This window comes from Lepidochelys olivacea, assembly GCF_965140295.1.
Source record: "Lepidochelys olivacea isolate rLepOli2 genome assembly, chromosome: 8".
Lineage (NCBI taxonomy): Eukaryota > Metazoa > Chordata > Testudines > Cheloniidae > Lepidochelys > Lepidochelys olivacea.
Window position 1 is genome coordinate 51,889,333 of NC_140418.1, and position 27,617 is coordinate 51,916,949.

A 27,617-nucleotide genomic window follows, 5' to 3' on the forward strand; every position below is an offset into this window, starting at 1 on the left:
ATTCCAGAAGATCCAAATACCAAAACTCCCAGTCCCAAGTTGGAGCTATCCAATATTTACATAAGTTTTATCCTGTTATATCGTCATTATATCTTTTGGGATCAATAATTTCAGAGGAAAATTTAAACAAAAGTTTGACTCCAGTCCACATAAACCAGGACTCCTGGCACTTCAGAGCAGAATAACATTTATTCATTGTAATACAGAAGTTTTATTTGGCGATTATTGTAATATAGAAGTTTTATTTGGGGATTTTGCCACCAAAGGAATATTGACAGCACAGCAGCATCCTTTCATAGCAGCATTTTTAATGTGTGTTTGATTCTGATCATCTGATAGGATGATTGGGGTTTTTTTGGTTTTTGTTTTCAGAATGTTCTTGTTTAATCTGTTCTATCTTGTATTTAGCTGTGACATTTAGTACCTTTCCCAGACCTGAAGAATAACTTTGTGTATCTCAAAAGCTTGTCTTTCACCAACAGAAGTTGGTCCAATAAAAGATATTACTTCACCAACCTTTTGTCTCTGTCGTGGTACCAACAAGGCTACAACAAAACTGCAAATAATTTCCAAAATGTCTGTTTTGCAGTCTAGTTTTTTAGATCACACCTCTTATGGATAAAGGGTTATATTTCTTACGTAGTTTTGTTTTTCCAGAATCCATACTACTTTTGGCTATGATCTCATTAGCTAAGAAGAATCGGGCTTGATTAATATTTGGGTGGGAGACCTTTAAGGTAAGCTTAGAGTCCTGCAAGAAGCAGTATTTCAGCAGGTGACACTCTACCCCATTAGTTAGCACTTTAACCAATGCTTCAGCATGCTGCTGAATATTGGGACAAAGTACTGTTGGAGGTATTTATCTTTCTAATGAGACATAAAATTACAGTTTTAAAGAATTAACACTTGTGGCTAAACACCTGTGGAAGTTTTTGCAAGAGTAGTGGTGTTTGTGCTGGCCACATTTATTAAGGGTAAGGATGTTAATCATAGCCAAATATTAGTATTCACTGTTACTTCCTGCTTACCTTACATTCCTTCTAATTTCAGTTAGATATTGTATTATTCTCTTCTTCTAAAGCTGTTTGCATAGTGCTTGTATGGACTATCAGTTATTGAGTTTTACCCAAGAGAAAGCTGCATCTCAGTGGTGGAAGAAGGATTCTCATTATATATAAACATAATCTTGTAAAGTACTTTAGAATCTGTCTGGATGACCCACTTCAGAAACTACTTAGTGTCTTATGGTGTTTAAACTCTCTAGTTTGCAACAGACAAATATTTTTGTTGCATATATATTTTTATTTTTGGTTTTAAAATGATTTGTGCTTAATGGCAATAAAAACGTAATTAGCATTACATGTGCAATTTTGGATGGGAGTGGTTTTCTTTATGGGATAGTGCTAGGAATACATAACATGGGGAAAATCAGGAATCTTTATAATAGAACAAACAAGTGAATTTCAACTAATCACATACTACGTAACTCATACTTTCATTTACATAAATGCGAATATAATTTTAATTGCATTACTGAACGTTCAGATAATATTGAAGTGTGTGTGTGTGGTTTTTGCTTTAAGTGCTCTTTAATGACTTTAAGGTACGAATCATGTGTTGGGTCAGTGTGGAAGAGCACCACCACAGCAGGAGCTACAGTTGTCCCTAAAGTAGTCATGATGCCTTACAGAGCTCTAGGGTGAGCAAATGATAGAGCATCTGTTTCCATAGAACCATAGAACCATAGAATATCAGGGTTGGAAGGGACCCCAGAAGGTCATCTAGTCCAACCCCCTGCTCGAAGCAGGACCAATTCCCAGTTAAATCCCTTTGCACCAGGCCAGCTTGCTGGCTTCCATGCAAGGTGGGCAGCACGGGGTCTTGCCCCCTCCTCTTAGCAGAGGCAAGTACTCTTATGATACCAAATTATAAGCATGGGGCTGTCTGTATGGAGCATAAGGTATGGAGAGTCCCTCTGTTCTTTCTTCCCTCCTCATTGCATTGTGCACCCTTATGGGGTTAGGTACCAGTGTTGGCCTAAGAATTTTTTTAAAATCAAGCATTGTGGGGTGATAAAAATTAAGGGTTTGTCCACCCTGGGATCTCAGAAAAATTAGTCTAAGTTAACTAAAGGTGTCAATTTAAAGTGGATTAGCTATACAGGAACAAACCCCCATATGAGTGTTCTTATTTAGAATTAAAGTGGCCTTAATTTGGGTTAGCTTAATTCACTGAATTAAGGCCACTTTAATTCTGATTGACTGTCCCCATGGGGGTTTAATGCAGTTTAACTAGTCCACTGTAAATTCACACCTTTAGTTAGTTAAGATTAATTTTTCTGAGTGTCCCCGTGTAGACAAGCCCTAAGTATTGAGAGTGAAATTGTTCTTTTGACATTGAGACCAAAAGATGTGAAATATTTCTAAAGGTTTGTCTTCGTGGGGGAAAAGGTATTGCTGAATAGCTATTCCTCACTATTTTCCCATGTGGACACACTTATTCCACACTAAGAATGCCTTTGTGCAGTTTAACTTCATCAATTTTGGAAGTGGATTAAACTAAACTGCACAAAGGTGTTTTAGTGCACAATAGGTATGTCCACATTGGGAGCTAGTGTGAAATAGCTATTGCACTTTAAAATCAAACTTCAGCTTATTCTGCACTTCTCCATGTAATGCTTGGAGAACAAAAGATGTGAAGTATTCCTAATAGTGTTTCAACTCTACACGGTTTGAATTCACTAATTTTGCAATGTAGGGAAGACAGTTAATTTGTCAGTATGTTTATCATTTATTGGAATATATAGGATGGTGTAAGAATGTATAGGGTGATGTAAGACATTCATATATCCTGAATGTAATAGAAGTAGAGAACTAAAAATAAAACAAAACCAAATCTAATAAGGACTATAAAGACCAAAAAAACCTATTCTCTAGTCATAGTGAGATTTACTGTATATGCTTGATAAATATTTGTACAAATCACTGTGGTATGGCTTTTGCTTTTTTAATTAAAAATGAAAGGATGGGGATTAAAAAAAATCTTAACTATTCTGTTAATGTGTAGTGAGTGAGGTTCACATATGGTTATCTGTGCAGAATCACAAAGAATAAAGTTTCCATGAAACTCAGTCCCCTAAAGATAATAGCTACAATCACTCAAGGATTCACCAGTTATACACTGTAAAGATTTAATTAGGATACCATTTTTACAGTGTTATATAATATGGTTTGTTTTTAATGTATGAGCTTAACTTGCCTTCTGTATAATCTTAAAATGTTTTATCAGTATTTTTAACAACTGTATATCCATCACTTTACTGCAGTTGGAGTACTTTTTCAGTTGTATGTGTTTTCATCTACAGAAACTTTATGAGCTGAATAACCTGCATGCCCTTATGGCAGTGGTGTCTGGATTGCAAAGTGCCCCCATCTTCAGGCTGACTAAAACTTGGGCGGTAAGTAATTTGTAATTTTGTTTATTTCTTCTTGAAAAATAGATTTATTATAACCTGTTGTAGCTTGCTTCAAGGATCCAATTATTATTAAAGATACTCTTGAATGCAATTGTACCGCATACAGTGTGTTTCTAGTAATGTAAGTCTCCATTCTCCACTTGAGTCTTTTTCAATTTTGACATTGAAATATTTTCCTTTGAAAAATTGTTTCCTGCAGATTCCTTTAAATACAGTTTCAGAGTAACAGCCGTGTTAGTCTGTATTCGCAAAAAGAAAAGGAGTACTTGTGGCACCTTAGACTAACCAATTTATTTGAGCATAAGCTTTCGTGAGCTACAGCTCACTTCATCGGATGCATTCAGTGGAAAGTGTAGAAGATCTTTTATACACACAAAGCATGAAAAAATACCTCCCTCCACCCCACTCTCCTGCTGGCAATAGCTTATCTAAAGTGATCACTCTCCTTACAATGTGTATGATAATCAAGGTGGGCCACTTCCAGCACAAATCCAGGTTTTCTCACCCCCCCCCCCACAAGCCCACTCTCCTGCTGGTAATAACTTATCTAAAGTGACCACTCTCCTTACAATGTGTATGATAATCAAGGTGGGCCATTTCCAGCACAAATCCAGGGTTTAACAAGAACGTCGGGGAGAGGGGGGTGTTAGGAAAAAACAAGGGGAAATAGGTTACCTTGCATAATGACTCCCAGCCACTCCCAGTCTCTATTCAAGCCTAAATTAATTGTATCCAATTTGCAAATGAATTCCAATTCAACAGTTCTCGCTGGAGTCTGGATTTGAAGTTTTTTTGTTGAAGAATTGCAACTTCCATGTCTGTAATCGCATGACCAGAGAGATTGAAGTGTTCTCTGACTGGTTCATGAATGTTATAATTCTTGACATCTGATTTGTGTTCATTTATTCTTTTACGTAGAGACTGTCCAGTTTGACCAATGTACATGGCAGAGGGGCATTGCTGGCACATGATGGCATATATCACATTGGTGGAATTGCAATTCATTTGCAAATTGGATAAAATTAACTTAGGCTTGAATAGAGACTGGGAGTGGCTAAGTCATTCCACAGAGACCTCCCTACCAACACTACAAAAAGAAGGATTCTAGGTGGACTCCTCCTGAAGGTCGAAACAGCAGACTGAACTTCTACATAGAGTGCTTCTGCCGACGTGCACGGGCTGAAATTGTGGAAAAGCAACATCACTTTCCCCATAACCTCAGCTGTGTGGAACACAGTGCCATCCACAGCCTCAGAAACCATTCTGACATCATAATCAAAAAGGCTGACAAAGGAGGTGCTGTTTTCATCATGAATAGGTTGGAATATGAACAAGAGGCTGCTCGGCAGCTCTCCAACACCACTTTCTACAAGCCATTACCCTCTGATTCCACTGAGAGTTACCAAAAGAGATTACAGCATTTGCTCAAGAAACTCCCTGAAAAAGCACAAGATCAAATCCGCACAGACACACCCCTGGAACCCCGACCTGGGATATTCTATCTACTACCCAAGATCCATAAACCTGGAAATCCTGGGCGCCCCATCATCTCAGGCATTGGCACCCTGACAGCAGGATTGTCTGGCTATGTAGACTCCCTCCTCAGGCCCTACACTACCAGCACTCCCAGCTACCTTCGAGACACCACTGACTTCCTGAGGAAACTACAATCCATCGGTGATCTTCCTGAAAACACCATCCTGGCCACTATGGATGTAGAAGCCCTCTACACCAAATTTCACACAAAGGTGGACTACAAGCCGTCAAGAACACTATCCCCGATAATGTCACGGCTAACCTGGTGGCTGAACTTTGTGACTTTGTCCTTACCCATAACTATTTTACATTTGGGGACAATGTATACCTTCAGATCAGCGGCACTGCTATGGGTACCCGCATGGCCCCACAGTATGCCAACATTTTTATGGCTGACTTAGAACAACGCTTCCTCAGTTCTCGTCCCCTAATGCCCCTACTCTACTTGTGCTATATTGATGACATCTTCATCATCTGGACCCATGGAAAAGAAGCCCTTGAGGAATTCCACCTTGATTTCAACAGTTTCCATCCCACCATCAACCTCAGCCTGGTCCAGTCCACACAAGAGATCCACTTCCTGGACACTATAGTGCTAATAAACGATGGTCACATAAACACCACCCTATACCGGAAACCTGCTGACTGCTGTTCCTACCTACATGCCTCCAGCTTTCACTCTGACCACACCACACGATCCATCGTCTACAGCCAAGCTCTGCGATACAACCGCATTTGCTCCAACCCCTCAGACAGAGACAAACACCTACAAGAGCTCTATCAAGCATTCTTACAACTACAGTACCCACCTGCGGAAGCGAAGAAACAGATTGATAGAGCCAGAAGAGTTCCCAGAACTCTCCTACTACAGGACAGGCCTAACAAAGAAAATAACAGAATGCCACTAGCCGTCACCTTCAGCCCCCAACTAAAACCCCTCCAACGCATTATTAAGGATCTACAACCTATCCCGAAGGATGACCCAACACACTCACAAATCTTGGGAGACAGGCCAGTCCGTGCCTACAGACAGCCCCCCAACCTGAAGCGAATACCCCCCCAGCAACCACATACCACACAACAGAACCACTAACCCAGGAACCTATCCTTGCAACAAAGCCCGTTGCCAGCTGTGCCCACATATCTATTCAGGGGACACCATCACAGGGCCTAATCACATCAGCCACACTATCAGAGGCTCGTTCACCTACACATCCACCAATGTGATATATGCCATCATGTGCCAGCAATGCCCCTCTGCCACGTACATTGGTCAAACTGGACAGTCTCTACGTAAAAGAATAAATGGACACAAATCAGATGTCAAGAATTATAACATTCATAAACCAGTCAGAGAACACTTCAATCTCTCTGGTCACGTGATTACAGACATGAAAGTTGCGATATTACAACAAAAAAACTTCAAATCCAGACTCCAGCGAGAACTGTTGAATTGGAATTCATTTGCAAATTGGATACAATTAACTTAGGCTTGAATAGAGACTGGGAGTGGCTAAGTCATTATGCAAGGTAACCTATTTCCCCTTGTTTTTTCCTATCCCCCCCCACCCCCAGACGTTCTTGTTAAACCCTGGATTTGTGCTGGAAATGGCCCACCTTGATTATCATACACATTGTAAGGAGAGTGGTCACTTTAGATAAGCTATTGCCAGCAGGAGAGTGGGGTGGGGGAGGTATTTTTTCATGCTTTGTGTGTATAAAAGATATTCTACACTTTCCACAGTATGCATCCGATGAAGTGAGCTGTAGCTCACAAAAGCTTATGCTCAAATAAATTGGTTAGTCTCTAAGGTGCCACAAGTACTCCTTTTCTTTTTAAATACAGTGGTTCCTAATTTGGCCAAATGCTATTTTGTATTAGTTGTTGGAATATTATGAAGGCCAAAGAGAATTGTATTTTAATCACACAAGGAATCATATTGGACTTTTTTTTAGCTATAGAGAATAAATGTCCAAAAATTACTTGCTCAGATTCCATAAATAATGTACTTGTTTCTGTCACTGATAACTAAACTTGACCTTTTTTCAGTGTTTTTCCAAATATATTTCATCGTATTAAATGTACTGAACAGTATATTTGCATGTCTCGTTTTTTAATATCATATTTTGAGAATGAAGTTCTTTTTGTTTGACCATTTTTTTCCCTCTGCTACACTATATTTGGCTATGATAGAAAGTAAGATCTTTCTGTACAAGTTTCATTGGTCAGCACAATTTTGGGAATAGCTTTTTTGCTATTGTAATTGCTACCACAGAGCCAAGAAAAATATTGTCTGATTTTGCCATAAATTGTATGCCTGAATAGCCATACAGATGGGCTTTATCCTTTGCAATGTATTCAAACATGGTAAGGTTTAATCAGCTGTTGAAATACTTCTGTGTCTAAGGCATACACATGAGTTGACTTGTAAAATGGTGGCTTACAGTTTTTGGCGAGGGCATATTGGTGGACAGAACTTTCTCATATGCTACCAGAATTGCTGTATTCCTGCAAGCCAGGAGGCATTGTGAAATGTTGTATTTTTCAGTTAACACACACTGTTCATGACCCTGTAGATTGTATAAGCTTCAGTAATCAGCTGAATATAATTCGCCTTGGGCAAGTTAGGCTTGTTCAGAATTCCAAGTAAACACCATGCAGATCCTTATTTTTTGTATAATATTTTTTGTTTCAGAATGTCTTAAAATAGTCAAAAATTCAGAAAATTTCAATTGGCGTTTCAAGGTGCTCTGGGAGAGAACCCCCAAACCTCCCATTTATTTGTAATTCCCTCCCTTCAATTCCCCCACTTGGTTAACCATAAGGCCATTGCCCGTTCCATTTTGCACTCTCTGCCAGGATCACCATCCACATCACAAGGGTGTGTCTCAGCCCTCCATCAGGGGATGCTCAAATTAAAGCCAGCTCAGCCCTTCCTCTGACTATTGAAATCTCAGGTAATCCAATTTTTGAAAAATCTTTGATTTTCATGGAGAACTGATTCTTCTTCTATTTCTGGAAAAGTGTTTTTAACACCTCAGACTTTCCTGAGGTGAGCTCAGCCATGCACTCCATCACCCTAAATAAGCCTTTTCAAATTCAGGTTGCATGGTAACCCCTGGAGGTGCATGCTGCAGACCTCGTCAAATATCTTTCTCTCTTGAAATCCAGTTTGTGTAAATTCTTTTGGAAGTAACATTTCCCTCTGGTTCTCAATATATAAGGGGGAAGGAAAGTTGTCTTAAAAATAGGAAGAGCCAACTCAGCATTGTCACCTGGGGAGTAGGTCATGCAATGCAATCAATCCCCAAAATCTTCAACTGAAGAAGCTGACATTTCCCACTCCCTCTTGAAACATTTTGAATCTTATGACTAGTCATCTCTTCCTGAATGAAGCTATTGGGGATGAAGTAGATCTTGTGCACTCACATTTAAAATTGGCAGATTGAGCTTCTCAGTTTATACAAACAGAACTGAAAATGAGACACAGATGCAATTCCTCTGCCTTACCTATTCCAGATTCCTGGACAGAATAGTGGACTCATTCTTCACTATCCAGAGGAGAAAACAGAGTCATAAACAGAGTCCCCTTTAAAAATTAATGGGCTCAGTAAGCAAACCCATTGTCACCAAACACTTGTTGCCTTTTAAAATCAACTCTTCCTTTTTACATCTCAACAAGACCATTCTCAGCATAGGGAAATCCTAATTAAAGTGGACTGAACAAGCATTCTGAAAGAATTCATGGGTTGCAGGACTGAAAACACTCTGAAGTGAGGCTCTAAATCCTTCCCTACTGCACTACAGGTACTCATGTCCACTGTTGTCTTTGTTCACATAACTGTCTTTGCCACCAACATGCATGATACTGGAATGGCCCTTTACAAGGTTCTATTGGTCATTTTCACCTTAGTGGCAGAGAAACTTTGTCTGCTTCAACTACAAGGACAATAGGCCAGATTGTTGCAGGTGGTTGGCTTCAGTATAAACCCCTTCAAAAAGGGAACATACCGACCACACATGTCTGACCATAGACTTATCTATCACCCACTCTCTGCATTCTATGAAGAAAAGGGACTGGAGAGGAATGATTTAAAAAAAAACAAACCCCTGTTCCCTTTCTTTAAGTGTTTTCAGGTGGAACTCACAGCAAATCTTACAACAAGCTCGGGTCATTCTCATAGTACCCGCCTGGCCCCGACAGTCTTCTAAACATTTCAGTGGGAGCCCCAATTACCTTGCCGCTCTTCCCGGACCTTCTTACTCAGGATCATGGGCGTCTCCAGCACCTGAACCTGCAGTCGCTCCATCTCACAGCATGGAGGCTCCATGGCTGAATCGGTTCACGCTCTCCTGTTCAGAACAAGTCAGACAGGTTCTTCTCGGCAGTTGGAAACCCTCCACTAGAGCCACATATCTGGCCAAGTGGAAGAGATTTTCAATCTGGTCAGCTCAGCGTGACTTGCCTGCGGCGCTAGCCTCAGTGCCCCAGATTTTGGATTATCTTTTCCACTTGAAGCAGGAAGGTCTCTCCTTGTCTTCTATAAGAGTGCACCTGGTTGCCATCTCGGCTTTCCATCCGGGGGTACAAGGCTGCTCGATTTTCGCTAACCCCATGGTCAGCCTGTTCCTGAAGAGCCTCGACAGGTTGTATCCACATGTCCGCCAACTGGTTTCTGCTTGGGACCTTAACTTGGTCCTCTAGGCTCATGGGGCATCCCTTTGAGCCTTTAGCATCATGCTCCCTGCTCTACATTTCCTGCAAGGTCGCGTTCCTGATTGTGATAACTTCAGTCTGGAGGGTGTCTGAGCTCAGGGTTCTAACGTCGGAGCCTCCCTACTCTGTATTTTTTTAAAGACAAGGTTCAGCTCAGGCCCTATCCAGCCTTCCTCCTGAAGGTTGTGTCGCAGTTCCACATCAACCAGAACATTTTCCTCCCAGTTTTCTACCCCAAACTTCATGCAAGTTGCAGGGAGCAGAGGCTCCACACTCTCGATGTCTGCAGAGTGCTGGCCTTTTAAATTGAGAGGACAAAACTATTCAGGAAGTCAGTACAGCTCTTTGTCGCAGTGGCGGACAGGATGAAGGGTCAGCCTGTTTCAACACAGCACATTTCATCATGGATTGTGGCCTGCATTACAGAGTACTACAGTCTAGCAGGGATCCCAGCGCCCCCGATAACGGCGCACTGTACAGGGGTGCAAGCTTCTTCAACAGCTTTCCTGGCTCAAGTCCCCCCCCCCACCCCACACCCCACCCCCAGGAAATCTGCAAGGCAGCAACATGGTCATCGGTGCACACTTTTGCCGCGCACTGTGCGATTACTAGGCAGGCCAGAGACGAGGAGGCCTTTGGTAGAGCAGTACACCAATCAGTGGACAGCTCCAACCCCACCTCCTAAATTTGCTTGGGAGTCACCTGATTGGAATCAACATGAACAAGCACTCGAAGAAGAAAAAACGGTTACTCACCTTTCGTAACTGTTCTTTGAGATGTGGTGCTCATGTTCATTCCAATACCCACCCTTCTACCTCTCTGTCGAAGTAGCTGGCAAGAAGGAACTGAAGATGTCAAAGTTCCCTTCTTACTCTGAACTCTAGGGTATAGATGTGGGGACCTGCATGAAAGACCCCCCTAAGCTTATTTCTACCAGCTTATTTCTAAAAACTTACCCAAGGTACAAATCCTTCCTTGTCCTTGGACTGCTGCCACCACCAAGTGAGTTAGACAAAGATTCAGGAAAAACGGCCACTTGGAGTTCCCGTTTCCCTAAAATATCCCCCCAAATCCTTTTACCCCCTTTCCTGGGGAGGCTTGAGAATAATCTACCAACCAAATAGGTAAACCAGGTGAACACAGACCAGACTCTTGGTTTTTAGGACACTAAAAACCGATCAGATTCTTTAAAAAAACAGAACTTCATTATAAAGAAAAAAAAAGTAAAAGAAACACCTCTGTAAAATCAGTATGGAAGGTAATTTTACAGGGTAATAAGGTTCAAAATACAGAGGATTCCCCTCTAGGCAAAGCTTTAAAGTTACAAAAAACAGGGATAAATCTCCCTCTTAGCACAGGGAAAATTCACAAGCTAAAACAAAAGATACTCTAACACATTTCCTTGCTATTACTTATTATTTCTGTAAGTTAGATGTATCATTCAATAGGAGCTAGATTACTTGCTTGGTCTCTCTCTTTGTCTCAGAGAGAACACACACAAAGAGACAAAACAAAAGCCTTCAACACACATTTGAAAGTATCTTCTCCCCTTATTGGTCGTTTTGGTAAGGTGCCAACCAGGTTATCTGAGCTTCTTAACCCTTTACAGGTAAAGGAGGGATTTTATGCTACCCTTAGCTGAATGTTTATGACAGAATGGGTGGCGGGTCAGCAGGGCTATATGTTAGGCGCCATGTGGGCATGACTCCAGGGGGCGCCCAGGCCAACCCGACGGATGCTGCTAAGGGAAAAATCTTCCGGCCAATGTGCACGTACGTGCGTGCACACACCTGATTGGAATGGACATAAACAACACATCTTGAAGAACAACAGTTACAAAAGGTGAAGAACTTATTATCTGGATAATTGCCTAGTTCGTGCACTATCAAGGGACTTCAGTCTCTCTTCAGCCCCAAAGTTCTTCACCAAATGCATTATCCAGATAAGGAAATTGGCTTGTTCGTACACTGTCAAGCGACTGGGTCCAGAGCAATGTCCTACTCATCAGACAAATGTTCCTCCATTTAGGGCTGAAACTAAATTTGGAGAAGTCACGATTAAAAACCCACTCAACTCATAAGTCATAGAAGCAGACCATGATGCCAGAACAGCCATAGCTGATTTCCCAAGGGAGTGTTATCAATATCAATCTGTAACCACCCTTTCCAACAGCCTCAAGTCCAGGACAAGAAGAACAGTGCCTGCCTGCCTTCAGCTCCTGGGTCACATGATCTCATACATATATGTAACTTAGTGTGGCAGAGTTCACTTTCGCTGTCTGCAGACCTGACTTGATTTGGTATATCACCCAGAAATCCTCTGGACATGCGGATTTGCGTACCTGAATTGACAGCTGGATCCATAAAATGTATGTAGAAGAGTTGCATTTCTGTCTTGAGAACCAACTGTTACTCTGGTAACAGATGGGCCCCCGTAGCCATTGGTAGATGCATCTCAGTCAATTTCAGGTGCAAGCTTCTTGGTTACCTCAGGAGGTTTCCTTCCACATAAACATGTTGGAGCTCTGAGCTATTCATCAGGCCTGTGAGATATTTATACCCACCGTTGAGAACCAATGGTGCAAGTTCTCACAGACAACACCACTGCCGTGGTGGTTGTTGTTGTTGTTTTTTAACAAGCAGAGAGGAGCACAAATCTCCCAACTGTGCAAGGAGGCTGTCCTCCTATGGAATTTGTGAATCCTTCACAATGTTTCCCTGAAAGCCTTTCACCTTCTGGGAGTAAGAAACATGCTAGCAGATTTCCTCAGCAGGGTTTTCATAGTCCAACATGAGTGGTCAATCAAGAAAGACTTCCTTCTTCAGATTTTCCACTGCTGGAGGTATCTATAAATAGACTTGCTAGTGATCAACCTCAACAGCAAATGCATGAGGTTTTGCTCCAGAGCGGGCCTCAGCCCAAGTTCCATTATAGATGGTTTTCTTCTCTGGTCTGGACACCCCCACCTGCATTCCTTCCAGTTCCTCTAATTCCAAGAGTACTGAGGAAACTGAAACAAGCAAGAGCGTTGTTAATCCTTATTGAACCAGCATGGCCAAGCCAGTATTGGTTCATGGATCTATATCGACTGTCTATCCACTCACCGATAACTCTAGTACTAGTCACAGATTTTCTAACTGAGCACCAGGGCAAATCTCTACATCCAAACCTCAAATCTTTCCACTTTACTGTGTGAACACTCAGAAGAAATTGTTTCCAGGAGGTTCAAACCATCTTGGTGAGCAGCAGAAAGGAATCCACTGGAGCCAGGTATGCCGTTAAATGGAAAGAGATTTTCCACTTGGGTACAATCCCACAGTTTATTGCCCCATCTCACAGAGGTTACACATGTGCTGGACTATCTTCTGCACCTGAAATCATCAGGCCTTTCAAATAGAGGCTAGGTGAAATATCACAAAATTATTTCTGCATTATATCCATCAGTAGATGTGTTTTCCATCTTCTTTCAACCCCTCATTTCTTGGTTTTTGAAAGGCCTAATCAACATTTACCCTCCCTTGTCTGCTTCTGTATGTGTCTGGTATTTAAATCTAGTTCTCTCCAAATTGATGGCCCCTGATTGAGAACCTATGACTACAACTTCATTACCTTCATTGTCAATGAAGACTCTGTTTTTGGTAGAAAATCTGCAAGGAGGTTTCAGAACTTCAGCCTTGCTTGGCTGATCCTTCTTTCACAGTCTTTCATAAGGAGAAGATATCCATTAAGCTATATCCAAGTTTATGTCTAGGGCAACCTCAGCCTTCCATCTAAGCCAAATGTTTAATTTTTGGTGTTTTTTTTTTCACCCAAAACCCCATTTATCTGAGGATGAAAAAGCACTCCATACTTTGGATGTTCATAGAGCCCATTGCATTTTACTTGGATCATGCTAGATCCTTCAGGTACCACATGTACCAAATATACCAAATGACTGGAGCATAGCCAATGTGATTCCAATTTTTAAAAAGGGCTCTAGAGGTGACCTTGGCAACTACAGGCCAGTAAGCCTCATTTCAGTACTGGGCAAATTGGTTGAAACTATCGGACACATAGATGAACATAATTTGTTGGGAAATAGTCAACATGTTTTTTGTAAAGGGAAATCATGTCTCACCAATCTACTAGAATTCTTTGAGGGGGTCAACAAGCATGCGGACAAAGGCGATCCAGTGGATATAGTGAATTTAGATTTTCAGAAAGTCTTTGACAAGGTCCCTCACCAAAGGCTCTTAAGCAAATATCATATTGCCTCTATATAAATCCATGGTACGCCCACACCTTGAATACTGCATGCAGATGTGGTTGCCCCATCTGAAAAATGATATTTTGGAATTGGAAAAGGTTCAGAAAAGGGCAACAAAAATGACTAGGGGTATAGATTGGCTTCCGTATGAGGAAAGATGAATAAGACTGGGACTTTTCAGCTTGGAAAAGAGGCGACTAAGGGGGGGATATGATGGAGGTCTATAAAATCATGAGTGGCATAGAGAAAGTAAATAAGCAAGTGTTATTTACTCCTTCTCATAATATAAGAACAAGGGTCCACCAAATGAAATTAATAGGTAGCAGGTTTAAAACAAACACAAGAAAGTATTTTTTCATGCAATGCACTGTCAACCTCTGGAATTCCGTGCCAGAGGGTTTTGTGAAGGCCAACACTATAACAGGGTTCAAAAGGGAGCTAGATAGATTCAGGGAAGATAGGTTCATCAATGGCTATTAGCCAGGATGGGCAGGAATGGTGTCCCTAGCCCTGTTTGCAAGAAGCTGGGATTGGGTGACAAGACATGGATCACTTGATGATAACCTGTCTGTTCATTCCCTTTGGGGCACCTGCCATTGGCCACTGTGAGAGGACAGGATGCTGGGCTTGATGGACCTTTGGTCTGACCCAGTATGGCCATTGTAATGTTAGGTGTTTCCCCCAGAATCTTTGTAAACTATACTGAAATAATTAAAGGTCAATCAGTGTCATCTCAATGCATCTCACATTTTGTTTCTGTCTGTACAAAATTTTTTTATAATCTTGCTAAAGTCTCTTTTCCATTAAGAATAGCAACTTACTCAACCTCATCAGCTTTCCTGAGCAATGTTCCAATAACTAATATGCATGCATATTGTACATGTGGTCATCTGCATGTACTTTCCACTCTTTATGCCATCACTCATCCCTCTCATGATGAAGCCAACTTTGGCAAATCGGGTGTTAGTCTCTGTTTGGATGAGCCAAAGTTCCTGGTCCTGTAAGGGAACTGCTGATGTGTCACCTACAGTGGAATGTATATGTGCACAATTACTCAAAGAACAAGTTACTGTAAGGTAAGTAATTTTTTTCTTCATGTGTGCTGGTATTTCTTCAAACATATGGGGTCTTAAAATAGTAGAATGGGGATTCTGGGGATCTCCCCATGCAACATTACTTATGTCTCCTTTTCCCCACAAAACTCCTTAAAATACTAGCAGTTCTGAACAATAACTAGGAACAGTCATCCCCCAGCACCTGCTTGCTGTTGCTATATCAGGCACACCATCTCCCCTCTGGGCATCCTCTTCCCCCACCCCCGTGATAACACCTGTGAGAAGTTGAGCTCAGGGATGTGACATTCCATGGAAAGGACCCCCAAGGCACAGAGCTCTGTTTGCTTCACCAACAAGACAGAGAACCCTCTTGCCCCCCAGCTGGGAACAGGTCACTGATTCCTGTGCAGTCCCAGGAAGATAAGTGGAGGTGGACATGTTGTGACGGGGAGGATAGTGGCAGCACCCGTGCTGCTGGTGGGTGGGACTGTGTCTCAGGAACTAGGACCTGCTCTCTCTTGGCTCCTAGCCCCAGTATCCCACCTCTGAGACAGGAAAGATGATGATTTTGCGATCTGAGAGTATTGAAAAAACTGCTGCAAGCCTTTGCTATCCTGGAGTTTTGGAATTCACCCTGATGAAGCCCTGTATGTCAAGCATAACTGCACAAATCACCAATAGTTTGTTTCATAAACAGTTTTTTTCTATTTGTTGCTTTTCCCCCCTGTTGTTCTGTCCCCCAATATTAACGCTGATGTTAACCTCACAGTTTTCCAGGTAAATTTTTGCACTGATTTTTCACCCTTTTTTTAATTTTTGAAATAAATACTGATACATTTCCTGGAAACTTTAGAAAAAATATAAACTGGAAACAAAGGTCCTTGCACATGGTGAAAAGACATGAATTCGTCTAGACTAATTATGCAGCAAATACCCATTTTGAGAAGACAAACCTAAAAGGTAAACTTCATGTCCCAAATGTTGGAGCCTGATAATAGTGGAAAAATCAGACATCCTTGCTAATACTTTGAGCTCTAACAGTAGCCCAATATATTTAAGATCTACAGAAGTCTTCAGTGTTACTGAAGTGTTCAGTGTTAGCATGAGGTGCTGCTAACTCAAATGGTGGGACCTCCAACTAAATATGGAGATGATGCTGGTTTGAAAAATGAAGTATTTCAAAGACATGGCTATGATCATGGCATCTAAATTGTCTAGACTTAAACTCCAGCTACCTCAGAGACTGCTTTTCCCTCTATGCTCTGCCACAGTGTCTCCTCTCTGCAGAGATGTTGAAACTATTACATGAGTTCCCAAGAAGCCATTATCCTCATGGCTGTCCTCAGCTCTGAATCTTTTCCTGGAAATCTGCAAGAGCCCTTACCTAGCAACATGTCATAGTAGATGTAAGACACAACTGTTTCATAGATGGGCTCAGGGCCAGAACTTCAAGGAACACAATTTTCTGGATGACAATTCTCTCCCTTTAAAAATGGCATCTCTCTGAAAGCTGATGTAATATTTGCTGCATCCTAGTGAGGGTTAGTGGGCAGAAAATATAGGTAAGAAAGGCAAAGGTGTAAAATAAATGCAATTATATTTTTGCAGAAGCTCATAGATTTGGTCCATCATTGTCATGGAAACCCAGGTAGATTTTGGTTGTAGTGGCAGTGTAAAATCTCAAGGTTATGTACCTACACACCTAAGATATCTCCTCATTACATTCTTTTAACTACTAATTACTGTACATCTTCACATATAGCTAAAACTTTGGTTGAGAGACTAGGAACACCTAGTCTCCTGCCAAAATGGTCAATCTAAACATTTTTCTACATTTCCTTAAATTTTGGCCCCAAAATGAAATAAAACCATTAATGTGGCTACTCAGTGGTAGTTCTGTTAAAGTTCTCTCTTGAGTGTAGTATTTTCTAATTTAACATCATTCCTCACACAGATTACTCAGCTATAGTTAATTCTGTTGAGCACAGTATGGATTTACAGCAAAAATAGTTTTGTTTTTGTTTTTTTAAGTTTGGTGTTATAACTGATGATCCTGTGGCAAAAAGATCCAATAAAACTGCCTTTTTGCTGACAGAACAATATACAAGGTGGTTTGTGCTCAAACCATTGTACTTTTCTGTGGAGAAGGCAGATCAAGCCCCTATTGCATCTTTCTCTTACTAAACAGAATTTTTGTATGTGAATGCCAGTATGTCTGCATCAGGCTATACATTGATTGATTTTAAAGAATTATAGTTTAATTTTAAAATTTTCATTAGATTTTAATGCTCTTATTTCTTTCACTTGAAAATAAACTTATTGGAAAAGTTCAGAGTTTACAGGTCATGAAGTTTCAAGATAAAGAAACCATAAGAATATCAATAGCTCAACCAAAACGGCATGGTTGTGAAATAGGGCTTTGTTACGGACCTATGGTGTTAGGGCAACCATATTTCCTGCAATCAACTTGGCTTCACTCCCATTGGGAGCGATGGGAGGAATGGACATTTTATGCTAATGAGACTTTTAGCTTCACTCCTATTGAGAGCAATGGAAGATAGTGACCCTTTTGAAAGACGATAGATCTTCATGGAATTCTTTGTATTAGAACATTATTGGTGCGTACCTGCTGAAGAATAAACTTTCAATAATGGAGAATAACAGTAAAAAAAAAATTAATCCTTTAAAAAAATGTAACTAGTGCATGAGATTTCATTGAATTTTAACTGTTACAGAAGTTTTAATAGTCTGCATTATTTCATTATTAAGGTAATTCAAGACCAAAAAAAATGGTTTGATAGGTGCTAAATTTCTTAAAGAATCCATTTAAAAATTAATTTTAACTCATAAATTAACCCATTTTCTTGTAAATTCTCAGAAAATGTATTCTATACTTGAAGAGTAAGAGCTGTAATTTTTGGGATGATACTCAGTATTCTTCATATATAACAAACTGGCTGAATCCTGCTTTAAGTGCAAAATTCATCTCAACCCTAAATGAACTGCAACCCTTCTATCTTTGTCTTTCTTTTCTAGTTATTGAGCCGAAAAGACAAAACTACTTTTGAAAAATTGGAGTATGTTATGAGTAAAGAAGATAATTACAAACGACTTAGAGACTATATTAACAGCTTGAAGATGACTCCTTGTATTCCTTACTTAGGTAGGTAAGCTTAATAACTTTGGTGTGCAGTATTAAGGTAATAGTACTTGCACAGTGACTTGCAGAAAAACTAAAAGCCATCTTTTAAGCTGTATTTGAGAGTTTTTTAGTGCTTTTACAAAGAATGTAGAACCACTTGGTTGGCTGTAAATGTTTTGTATATAGCAAGAAATAACTTTTCTACTTAAGAAGAAAAATTCCCATTAAACCTTTCAAGTGCTCCTAAGATTTTTGCATAGAGTATCAGTTTTCTTGGAGATGTTGTGTAGATTTAATGGTTGACTCGTGAAGAAGCAGTTTGAGACTGTTAAGCCTGGCAGTTCTTTCCAAGAACTAAACATTTGACTATAGATTTAATAATGAAAAGATATCCGTCACTAATTTCAGAGTCAGCATAACTTCTGGAATCTGTTTTAAATGTTGTAGAATCTGATTTCTATTGCATATATTGTCACTTTGATTACACTGAAGTGACTAGGATATTAAATTGGTGCTACAAAATATAAAAAAAATAAAATGGGTGATTTATAGAGATTTATCATGAATAATTTGCCTTCCTATGTTTCCAAGAAATCTTTACTGATTTATTTATATATTTGCTTACTGTATATAGTTTTTATTGCTATGATGATCAAATATTTTCACCAGCTTTTTGGAATTACTTGATTCTAAAGAGCAGCTTTAAATCAGGATTAGTGCCTACCCGTGTATTTTTGATATTTTTGTTGTTGAATGTTAATTGTATAAAACTTCAGTAATTATACAAATGTTAAAGAAATGCTTGTCTGACTGTTTCCCTCTCCCAGAAACATCAGGCAGATCACATTAGTCCATCCCACGTAATATGCATTGTGTGGAAGACATCAGTTATTCCTTTATCTACATCAAGATGAGCTCCAGTGGCCCACTACAGTTGACTAGAATTGATGATCTCCCCCCTCCCCCCCAACCCTAAATATGCTATTTTCTCTTCCTCACTTATTTGGACTATTTTAAGTCCTCTTGGACGTGGGGATTAGAAATCCTTTATTGTGCTAACATCCACATTTCTGGCATGATAGATACTTCTGCCTCTGTATTTTATGGGGGGTAAAGAATCAGTCCTGTCAGACAGATAACAAGGGAATACTCAGCCCCCTGCAACTCCCACTGTGTTCTGCTTCAACAGCAGCAGGCAGAGTTAACCAGACCTTTGCACTGAAGAGGTTTTCTGAGGAATTTTTTTTAAGTGTGATTCTGAATTAGCAATTTGGTTCTATAATTTAATCTTCTAAATGTCAGCTGTGTCTCAGGTTTGTTGGCCTTATAAGTTGTCCCCCTCAGCTCTGCTTACTCTTGTGAAATACTGAAGCAGCTGATGTTCCTTTCATATGACTTTCACTCAATCAAAAAGAACAGTGGGGAAGGGGAAATACTTAGTTCAATGATACCCACTCTTTAGAATCAGTTTATTGAACCTACTTTCTACCTCTTTGGCAATTCCAGCTTGATTTTAGCAGTGACTCTGCTCATGAACTCCAGTATAGAGAGATTAATGTTTCATGTACTTTAAAAACAGATTTTCAGGTATTCAGATATATGGCATACGAGATTGATTAATTAGATTTGTAATCCTTGCAATCAGATCAGAACTGAACCTAATCATAAAACATAATTAGAATGGAATTTTAAGATTTGACTTCTTCCAAACCTCCAAGATGAGAAAATGTTTTCTTTAGAGTGTTGGAAAGCTCCAACTTCCAGCTATTCAAAGGTTTTTTAGCATTAGCTTTTATCTGTTATGGGTTTATGAGATGATGTCAGACCAAGCAAAAACAATTTACGAGATAGGCCAGGCTGCTTTCAGTATCCCAGGTATCCTGGGCTTCTCTGCTTCTTGCTTAAAGTCTTTTTGTTAGCTAATGTTTTAGAAGTAAAATATCTATTTTTCTCTATCTAGCTGATTTGGATTTTTTCTATTGCTTCCTTAAGTGTACAAAATACAAATATATGCAAAATTGGCAAGGGAAAACAGAAAAATACTGGAAAACTGTATGATTGTTCTTCCTTTTATTTGAAGTTTGTGCCAGTGCAAACATCTTCCTTTAGACACATAAACAACATTTTGTCCAAATTCTGCTGTAGAGTAAGTCTTTGGACATAACACGTCAATTTATTAAAGTCTAATGTGTATTTTCTTTCTGCTTAGAAATTAAAAATGGGTTTAGTTGATGTCTGTAATGCTTCTTGCTGGGACCAGCTGTAGTTTAAAAACTAGTCTATCATCTGGCTTTATACAGTACTAGTTGTTATTAGTGACAAGAATGTCGTATGCTTCCATTTTAATTCTCCAGAGGAATAGTGAATTAGATATACTTTTCTGGGGTGCTTTCTCTAATGTAACTTAACTTCTTACGGATAAATGGCTGGAAAAGCAAATGAAAATGGTTTGGAACAGTAATCTTAGTAAATCTGGAACTGTCTTGGAAGCTTAACTGTTCAATTCAGTTAATCTCTTCTTGCAATGAAAAATGTAACTTGTTGTAAGACCTGTTCAGAATTTATAAGAATATTCTCTCTAAAGTTTGTTAACTAGGGATTTTTACTGAAATGAGTAGAAGAATATTCAATACAAGAGCAATTTGCTAATTTTTCTGATTTTCCACTTGTTGGCTATAATCTATTAAAGGTTTTTTGTTTGTTTTCTGTTTGGTATGTAAAACGTATACAGAAAGAGTATTGCTTCTGTGTTAAATTACATATAAAATGCTGTTAAAAGATTAACTGGTTTAATGGCTCTGCCATGGAATGACAAACTTAGTTTGGAAAGCAACTTTGGATATCACACTCCAGGAACTGGGAGAATGGCATTGCTTTATAAAGGTAACTTTTCTGGACTTACAAGGCAGGTTGATTGCCACATGCTGTCTGAGATCCCTACTGCTAACAGACAAAGAGTTGCATTGGCACTGGTCATGAAGGACCCTGCTGATAGTGGGATTGGTAAGGACACAAAAAGAGGATGACTGTGGTGTTGTCTCAGAAGTTTAAAAGGAGTTCAGTTTTGTCTCCAAAATTAGTATGGGTGTATCTTCACTGCAGAGTTAACTTGGGCTCTTATTTGCATGTTGTCCCTAAACTGTCTCATACAGACACACAAACCTCTATCCTGAATTTGTTGCTTTCTCTTGGGGCTTGCTGGTACATCTGTGGTTATAGGCTAAAGCACAAGTGAGCATGAAGGCTAAATCGCTCGTGGTGTTAGTCCTCCAGTTCCTTCTCATAATTCCCCCTGAGCCAAGAAGGTCAGGCACATTCATCCACAGTTCACTGGGAAGGAATCCGACCATCTCCACTTAGTGAGGTACTAAGAACCATCAGATTTGCCCCCAGAATTCCTAGTGACATACAAGTGAGTGGAGCACCAATGTGCACTCAGTAACTCAAATGTGGCTTTTCAGTGTGGCCATTCATACCCAGGCTAGGCTAACCTGGGTGCTCAAACCTAGATGCCAATCACCCAAGTTAATTCTGTAGTGAAGACATATCTTATATGGCCAATTTAAATTGTCAACGCAAACTGAGAATGGATAAGTCATGTTTATTTTATTCTAAGCAAAATATAACCTTTCTGAAAAAGGTTTATAATGGAAATTCTGACAAAGCCCTTCTTATAGTTGTGCTGCCGACTTCACAGTAAAACAAGTGGGTCATACTGCTAGAAATAAAAGATGTTTTCTTGACCTAAAATTTACTACTCCTTGAAAGTCTTTTATATTTGTGTTTCACTGAAGGTGAGATCAGTTGTGCTAAGCTGTTGGAGCTGGGGGAGGGGGGAAGAAGAGGTTTTCAGAGTAAAGGTATAAACATTTGTCTGGTGAGTACTAGTCTGGCAAATCATAAGGAAAAAATTGTGAATTACTGCTCTAAATCTGAAAATCATTAAAAAATTTTATTTGTTCTTGTCATAAATTACAGAACAATCTTAAGTGTTGTGTTGGGGATTTGGCACTTTGACAACACTCATTCTGTAGGAGAGAGAGAAAAATAGAATAGTGTGCTGCATAGGGGTATGGAACGTGATAAATATTCTCCATGTATAATTCTTGTAGGCATGCCTATTTCATTTCCCTAATGGGGAGGCAATACAATTTATACTACTGAGGATGTTACTCTGGGAAAGACAATTATGCAGAAAAATACCTTTAGTCAGGCAAAAATTGAAGTCAGTAAATTGAGCAAATCTTCAAGTGCACTGCTTATGGTTTCCCTTGAGATGTGATTTTTGCAGTCTTGTAAGTCTTCCCTTGGGGAAATAATTTGTGTGTGTGTATATATGTGTATTTAATGTGTGTGTGGGTGTATGTATTGCATACAAAAAAGTACATTAAAAGAACAGTATTAAGGTTGCAATGTCAAGCACTCAGAAGTTAAGAAATGTCAGAATTAAGGTTGCCTGTGCAACCTTAACTAGCTCCCTTGTGTGTATGCATGGCAGTCTTTAATTACATGATCAGGGTTTTTTTCTAAAGGATACTGTTTCATTCAGTGCACTGGATGAACGATGCTCACTTAATGAGCTACTGTTCAATAATGTTTCTCCTTGTACATTGTGAGGCCCTGTGCTTTATTTACTGCATGCTATTCAAACTCTACTCTGGAAACAGAATTGTTAATTTCCTCATGGGTTTTCTTATGGCGCTCATTACTATAGTATCTGAATGCGTCAAAAACAGTGAATTGTATTTTCATAACACCCCTATAAGATGAGTTGATATTATCCCCATTATATAGATGGGGAATGGAGGGATAGAGATTAAGAGATTAAGGTCAAAAGTATCCACTAATTTTGAATGCACAATTTGAAACACCTAGGAGCTGGGGGGTTTGAGTGTGTATAACATTATACAGCAGTTACTGTTTTGGGGGGATTTTTTAAACTTTTTATTAAGGCAAAGTTGCAATAAAACATTAACATAGTATATTGTACATTACTTATTCAGAATCAGGTTAATATGCAAAGAACCCGACTAATATATTTAAAGCACAGTTCTTTGAGTGGCTCTGCATAGTCCCTTTTATGGATACTGCACCGCCTTTTGGTCCCTAATGGTAGAATCCTCTCTAAGCAGTATCTGTGCTTGGATGCCCCTCATGTTTCTACCCTCAGCATCTCTGAATATGCTGAGGGAAAGAATGTACAGTGGCTTCTACTAACTCAGTTCCTTCCAATTGTTGTGCCAGGTGGAAGTGAACTGCTCTGATCCGCTCAGTCTGGGAGTTTTCTCCATTTCTTGGTGTCTTTGTAATTGTTTAGTATAGTTATAGTTCAGTGATAAGTATACTTAGTTAAGTTAGTAGTCAGTTCTGGGTTATGGTGGAACTGAAGAAAAAGAAGAAGCCGGTATTCAACTGATGTGCTTCGTGTCCCAGTGTTGGATAACTGTCTTAGATGCCTGAAGTACTTGGCAGAGAGCCACTCTCCTTCTCGGTGTTCCATCTGGTGGACTTTCGTGCCCAGAGTTCACAAGGAGAGGCAAAGATTGCAGGTGCTTAACCTTAAGGAGGCTCTTGAAGCTAAACCTTCTAGTTTTTGGCATTTGTTGGATCCAAGTTCTAAGGAGGCCAGTCTCTCTGCTCCTGTGACTTTCTCCAGCAAGTCAAAGCAGCTTAAAAGATTCCAGGAAATTGGAACCTTCATTCGGTCTGGCTTGGGATCCTGTTGCTCGAGTGGTCAGGACTTTGAAGGCACCAATGATGGGGAAAGTCAGGCTGCCTGCTGCAGAACCAAGAGTCATATTGTTGACTCCAGCTGTGTCAATTTCAGAGTAGAAGCAAGGAAGGAATCGGACATTGTTAGCAGTGCCAGATACCGCAAGTGAGATTTATTGGATCTGTCCAGTTCTGATAGGGTCTCTACTTTTCCAGGTTCTGATTTGAGGACTAAAGACTAAATTTGAATATTTCATTAGGTCGTCATGCACTATCAAGATCTGTGGCTTCAACCTCAGGTCCCGGGTCCATCTTCAGATCCACAAAAGATTTTTACTGGCTTCCAAGCATTCCTTGAATTGAAAGTTAGAAGGTCTTGGGGAAGAGACAGGGATTCTTCTGTTCAGAGGTTGACAGCATCTTCATCTAAGAGGAAAACAGGGGATTATGAGTCTTTCTTTTGATCCTTTTTTACCACCTCCTCCTCTTAAGACACCTACAAGGTCTCCAGAAATAATTTTTTTCTCTTGTTCATTTCTCTCCACACCTGGGGTCTGTTCCTTCTCCAGTGTGCTCTGTCATGGATCTGAGGCCGGATCTGTGTTTAGAGGAGGATAGAATAGAGAGATTTGTTTCCTCCTGGTTCATGCTTCATTTGCTCTTTCTCCTATGGTATGTTCCCAATTCCCAGTTTTTGGGGTGACTAGTAGTCCTGGGCTCCATGATCTTATTGGGTGCCACCACAGGAATTTTTCAGTTGTCCTCCTTATGAACTGGAAAGGTGATGTTTCATCTTTAAAGGATTCAGCAGTGGAGAAATCCTCGTATTGGTTCCACTGGTGCCATTTGCATCCCAGACAGTGATGAAGAAGATGAGGCAATGGCTCCTCTTTTTGAACAAGAGCATACTGACACAGATTATGATCCTGATTTGTCATCAGATGAGCATGTGAGAGTGGCTTCTGCCTCTTCCTCTCTGGGGATGCTCTGCAATTCCATGACCTGATGGATTGCATGGCATCCATGTTGAACATACCTTCAGTAACTGGAGGAAACCCATCCAGTGTTTGACATTCTTGGGGCTACCTCCTAGAGTAGGATGTCATTACCGATTCTCAATGGTCTGCTGTACTCTGCTAAGACTGTTTGGTCCACTCCTGCTTCTTGCCAGCCTATTTTCAATAAGGCTGATAAATATCAGATACCTTTGAAGGGGTTTTTATATTTTAACATACACCTTGTTCATATTTTGCTCGTGGTGCTTGCTGCCAGTCGCAGGTTGAGATATGGTTCCACTTCTGCTGATAGAGAAAGGAAAGAGATAGGTGTTTTCCTCTTCCTCTCTTGTTATTAGGGTAGCAAATTATCAAGCAGTTATGGCCTGCTATCAGTTCCACTTGTAGGAAAAGATGGCATTGTTTGTGCAGGATTTAACACATGACAAAAGGAGATTGTGAAATGCTATGCTAATGGAGGGTTAAAATGTGGCAAAGGATGCCCTCGGAGATTTGTTTTGTCTTGGACTCTTCCACCAGAGGATTTGCTTCTTTAGTTACTCTGAGGAGACACATGCTTGGCTGCACTTCTCTTCTCTGGCTCTGGATACTAGAATTAAGGTTGAAGATTTCCCTTTTGAATGGGAGGTCTTTTCACTGAAAAGATGGATGAGTTGCTAGAAAACCTGAAGGAGACAAGATCAACAGCTCACTCTTCGGGCTTGATTTCTTCTACTAGGAGGACATCTCCTCCTCGTTTTCGTTATCAGAAACAATATTAGCCACAATCTTCCTCAACTTACTTCTCATTAAGTCAAAGACATTAGCAACAACACCAGCAAGGTAGGTATTTGTAGAGCGAATACAAGAAGTAGTCTTTTTAAATCGAGGCCTAAATCTAAACCAGCTGCTTCCTCCCTCTCGTTTTCATTGAACAGTAGGTATCGGATTTGATGTGAGGATTGAGAGTCGAGAACTAGTCAGCAAGGACCCTTCCCTTCCTTTGTTTGGAGACAGACTAGTCCATGGTATCCACAAATGGAGGCTTATTACGGATCCTAGAAATATATAGAAAAGTGCTATGCCATTCAGTTTGAGAAACTGCCCCTTTCAATTCCTCCTACCTGTCTGTTTTCAGGAAACCTTCTCATTAGACTATTCTACTTTGAGAAGTGCTTCTGATAGGGGCTGTCAAAGAGCTATCACATCAACATCTGAGGGGTTAGGCTTTTTATTCAAGATATTGGGGGTGGATGGGTTCATCATCTGATTTTAGATTTAATACATTTGAACGTTTCAGTTCTTTATATTGATTCTGGCCTCCATAAACCCTTCATTTTCAACTATGGGTTGGTTTGTGACACTTGATTTAAAAGGACACATATTTTCATGTTTTCATCAGATGCAGTCATCAGAAGTACCTTTTGTTTTGTGGTGGCGGGATGCCATTTCCAATACAAGATGTCGCCATTTGGCTTGTCCATGGCATCAAGAGTATTTGCAAAGTGCCTCTTTGTGGTAGCAGCTCATTTGAGAAAGCAGAGCATTTTTGTTTATCCATATTTGGACGATTGGCTATTGAAAGGTGCTGTTCATGATAATCTGTTAAACCACATTGCCTATACAACCACCTTTTTCCAGACATGGGGCTACTTTTGAATGTCAAAAAGTCGACTCTCCATCCAGCTTTCAAGGAAGCAGTCCCTGCTCCAAAGCATGGGGACACCACAGCGTCTCAAAGAAAAGGTCACTAGAAGCTTTAAAGATGGGCAAAACGTAATTTTCACTCACCTCTTTTCTCAGAAACTGCTGCATTGTTTTTGGCAATTACAATAAAATTTACTTAATTTTCTTAGAAAGTCAGATTATATTGAATGAAGTCTAGATTAGTGCAGCTGTAAAATAACTGCCTTAATTAGAAATGTAACTGTAATTTAGATAATGCAGATTCTCTAAGTTTTCCTAATGAAATATTGAAATGAACTCTGAGGTGACAGTGGGGTAGTGGTAAAAAAGGAAAGCTGAAGACTGCTTAAAGTCCAATGGAATCCGACAGTAAAAGCCTGACAGAGAAAGTGACATACTGAACCTAGTTTTGAATGACAAAAGGGAAATGGAGAGATGAGGTGGATGAGGTAATATCTTTTATTGGACCAACTTCTGATGGTGGGAGAGGCAAACTTTGGAGCTATGCAGAGCACTTCAGGTTTGGGAAAGGTACTAAGAGTGTCACAGCTATATAAAAGCTCAAACAGATGGTTTTGCATAAGTAGTTAGCACATATTCTAAGGGACCATTCAGGGTGAAGTGTCATTTCACAGGAAATATTTTGATACAGGGCGTGGGGAAATGCACATTCCAAAAGTACTGTGACAGCAGCCACAGTTTGAAAAAAAAATCTTATTTCTGAGAGCAGAATTTTGAGTTCTTGTTTGGACTTACTGATATTTCCCATGAAATTGCAGTTAGTAACAGATGGAGAAGAACTTCATTTTGTGATTACCATGGCGCCCTCTCTCTTTTATTAACACAGGTGGGTTTTTTTTAAAAGGAAACATTTGTTTTAGGGGAATGCTGTTTGTTCAAAGAGGAATGGTCATTAAATCCCATTGTTTCCGACTGAATAAATGTTACATAAATGTGTTAGCTGATGTTACTTTGTATTTTTCAAGCAAACGATATGCCAGCCTTCAATATTTGTAGCCATATATTTTGTTTTTCCTTTCGGTTTATTCTCA

General features: G+C 39.9%; 1 protein-coding gene across 3 annotated transcripts in view; it reads left to right on the forward strand.

Moving 5' to 3' along the window:
- The window catches only part of RALGPS2 (Ral GEF with PH domain and SH3 binding motif 2), a 284,167-nt gene that overhangs the window by 137,384 nt on the left and 119,166 nt on the right, over positions 1–27,617 (forward strand). For all 3 annotated transcript variants that reach the window (XM_084635739.1, XM_084635740.1, XM_084635741.1), the window contains exons 7-8: positions 3,365–3,457; positions 18,067–18,193. In XM_084635739.1, coding sequence (XP_084491865.1) covers positions 3,365–3,457; positions 18,067–18,193 — 220 coding nt within the window. The remainder of the gene's footprint in view (positions 1–3,364; positions 3,458–18,066; positions 18,194–27,617) is intronic.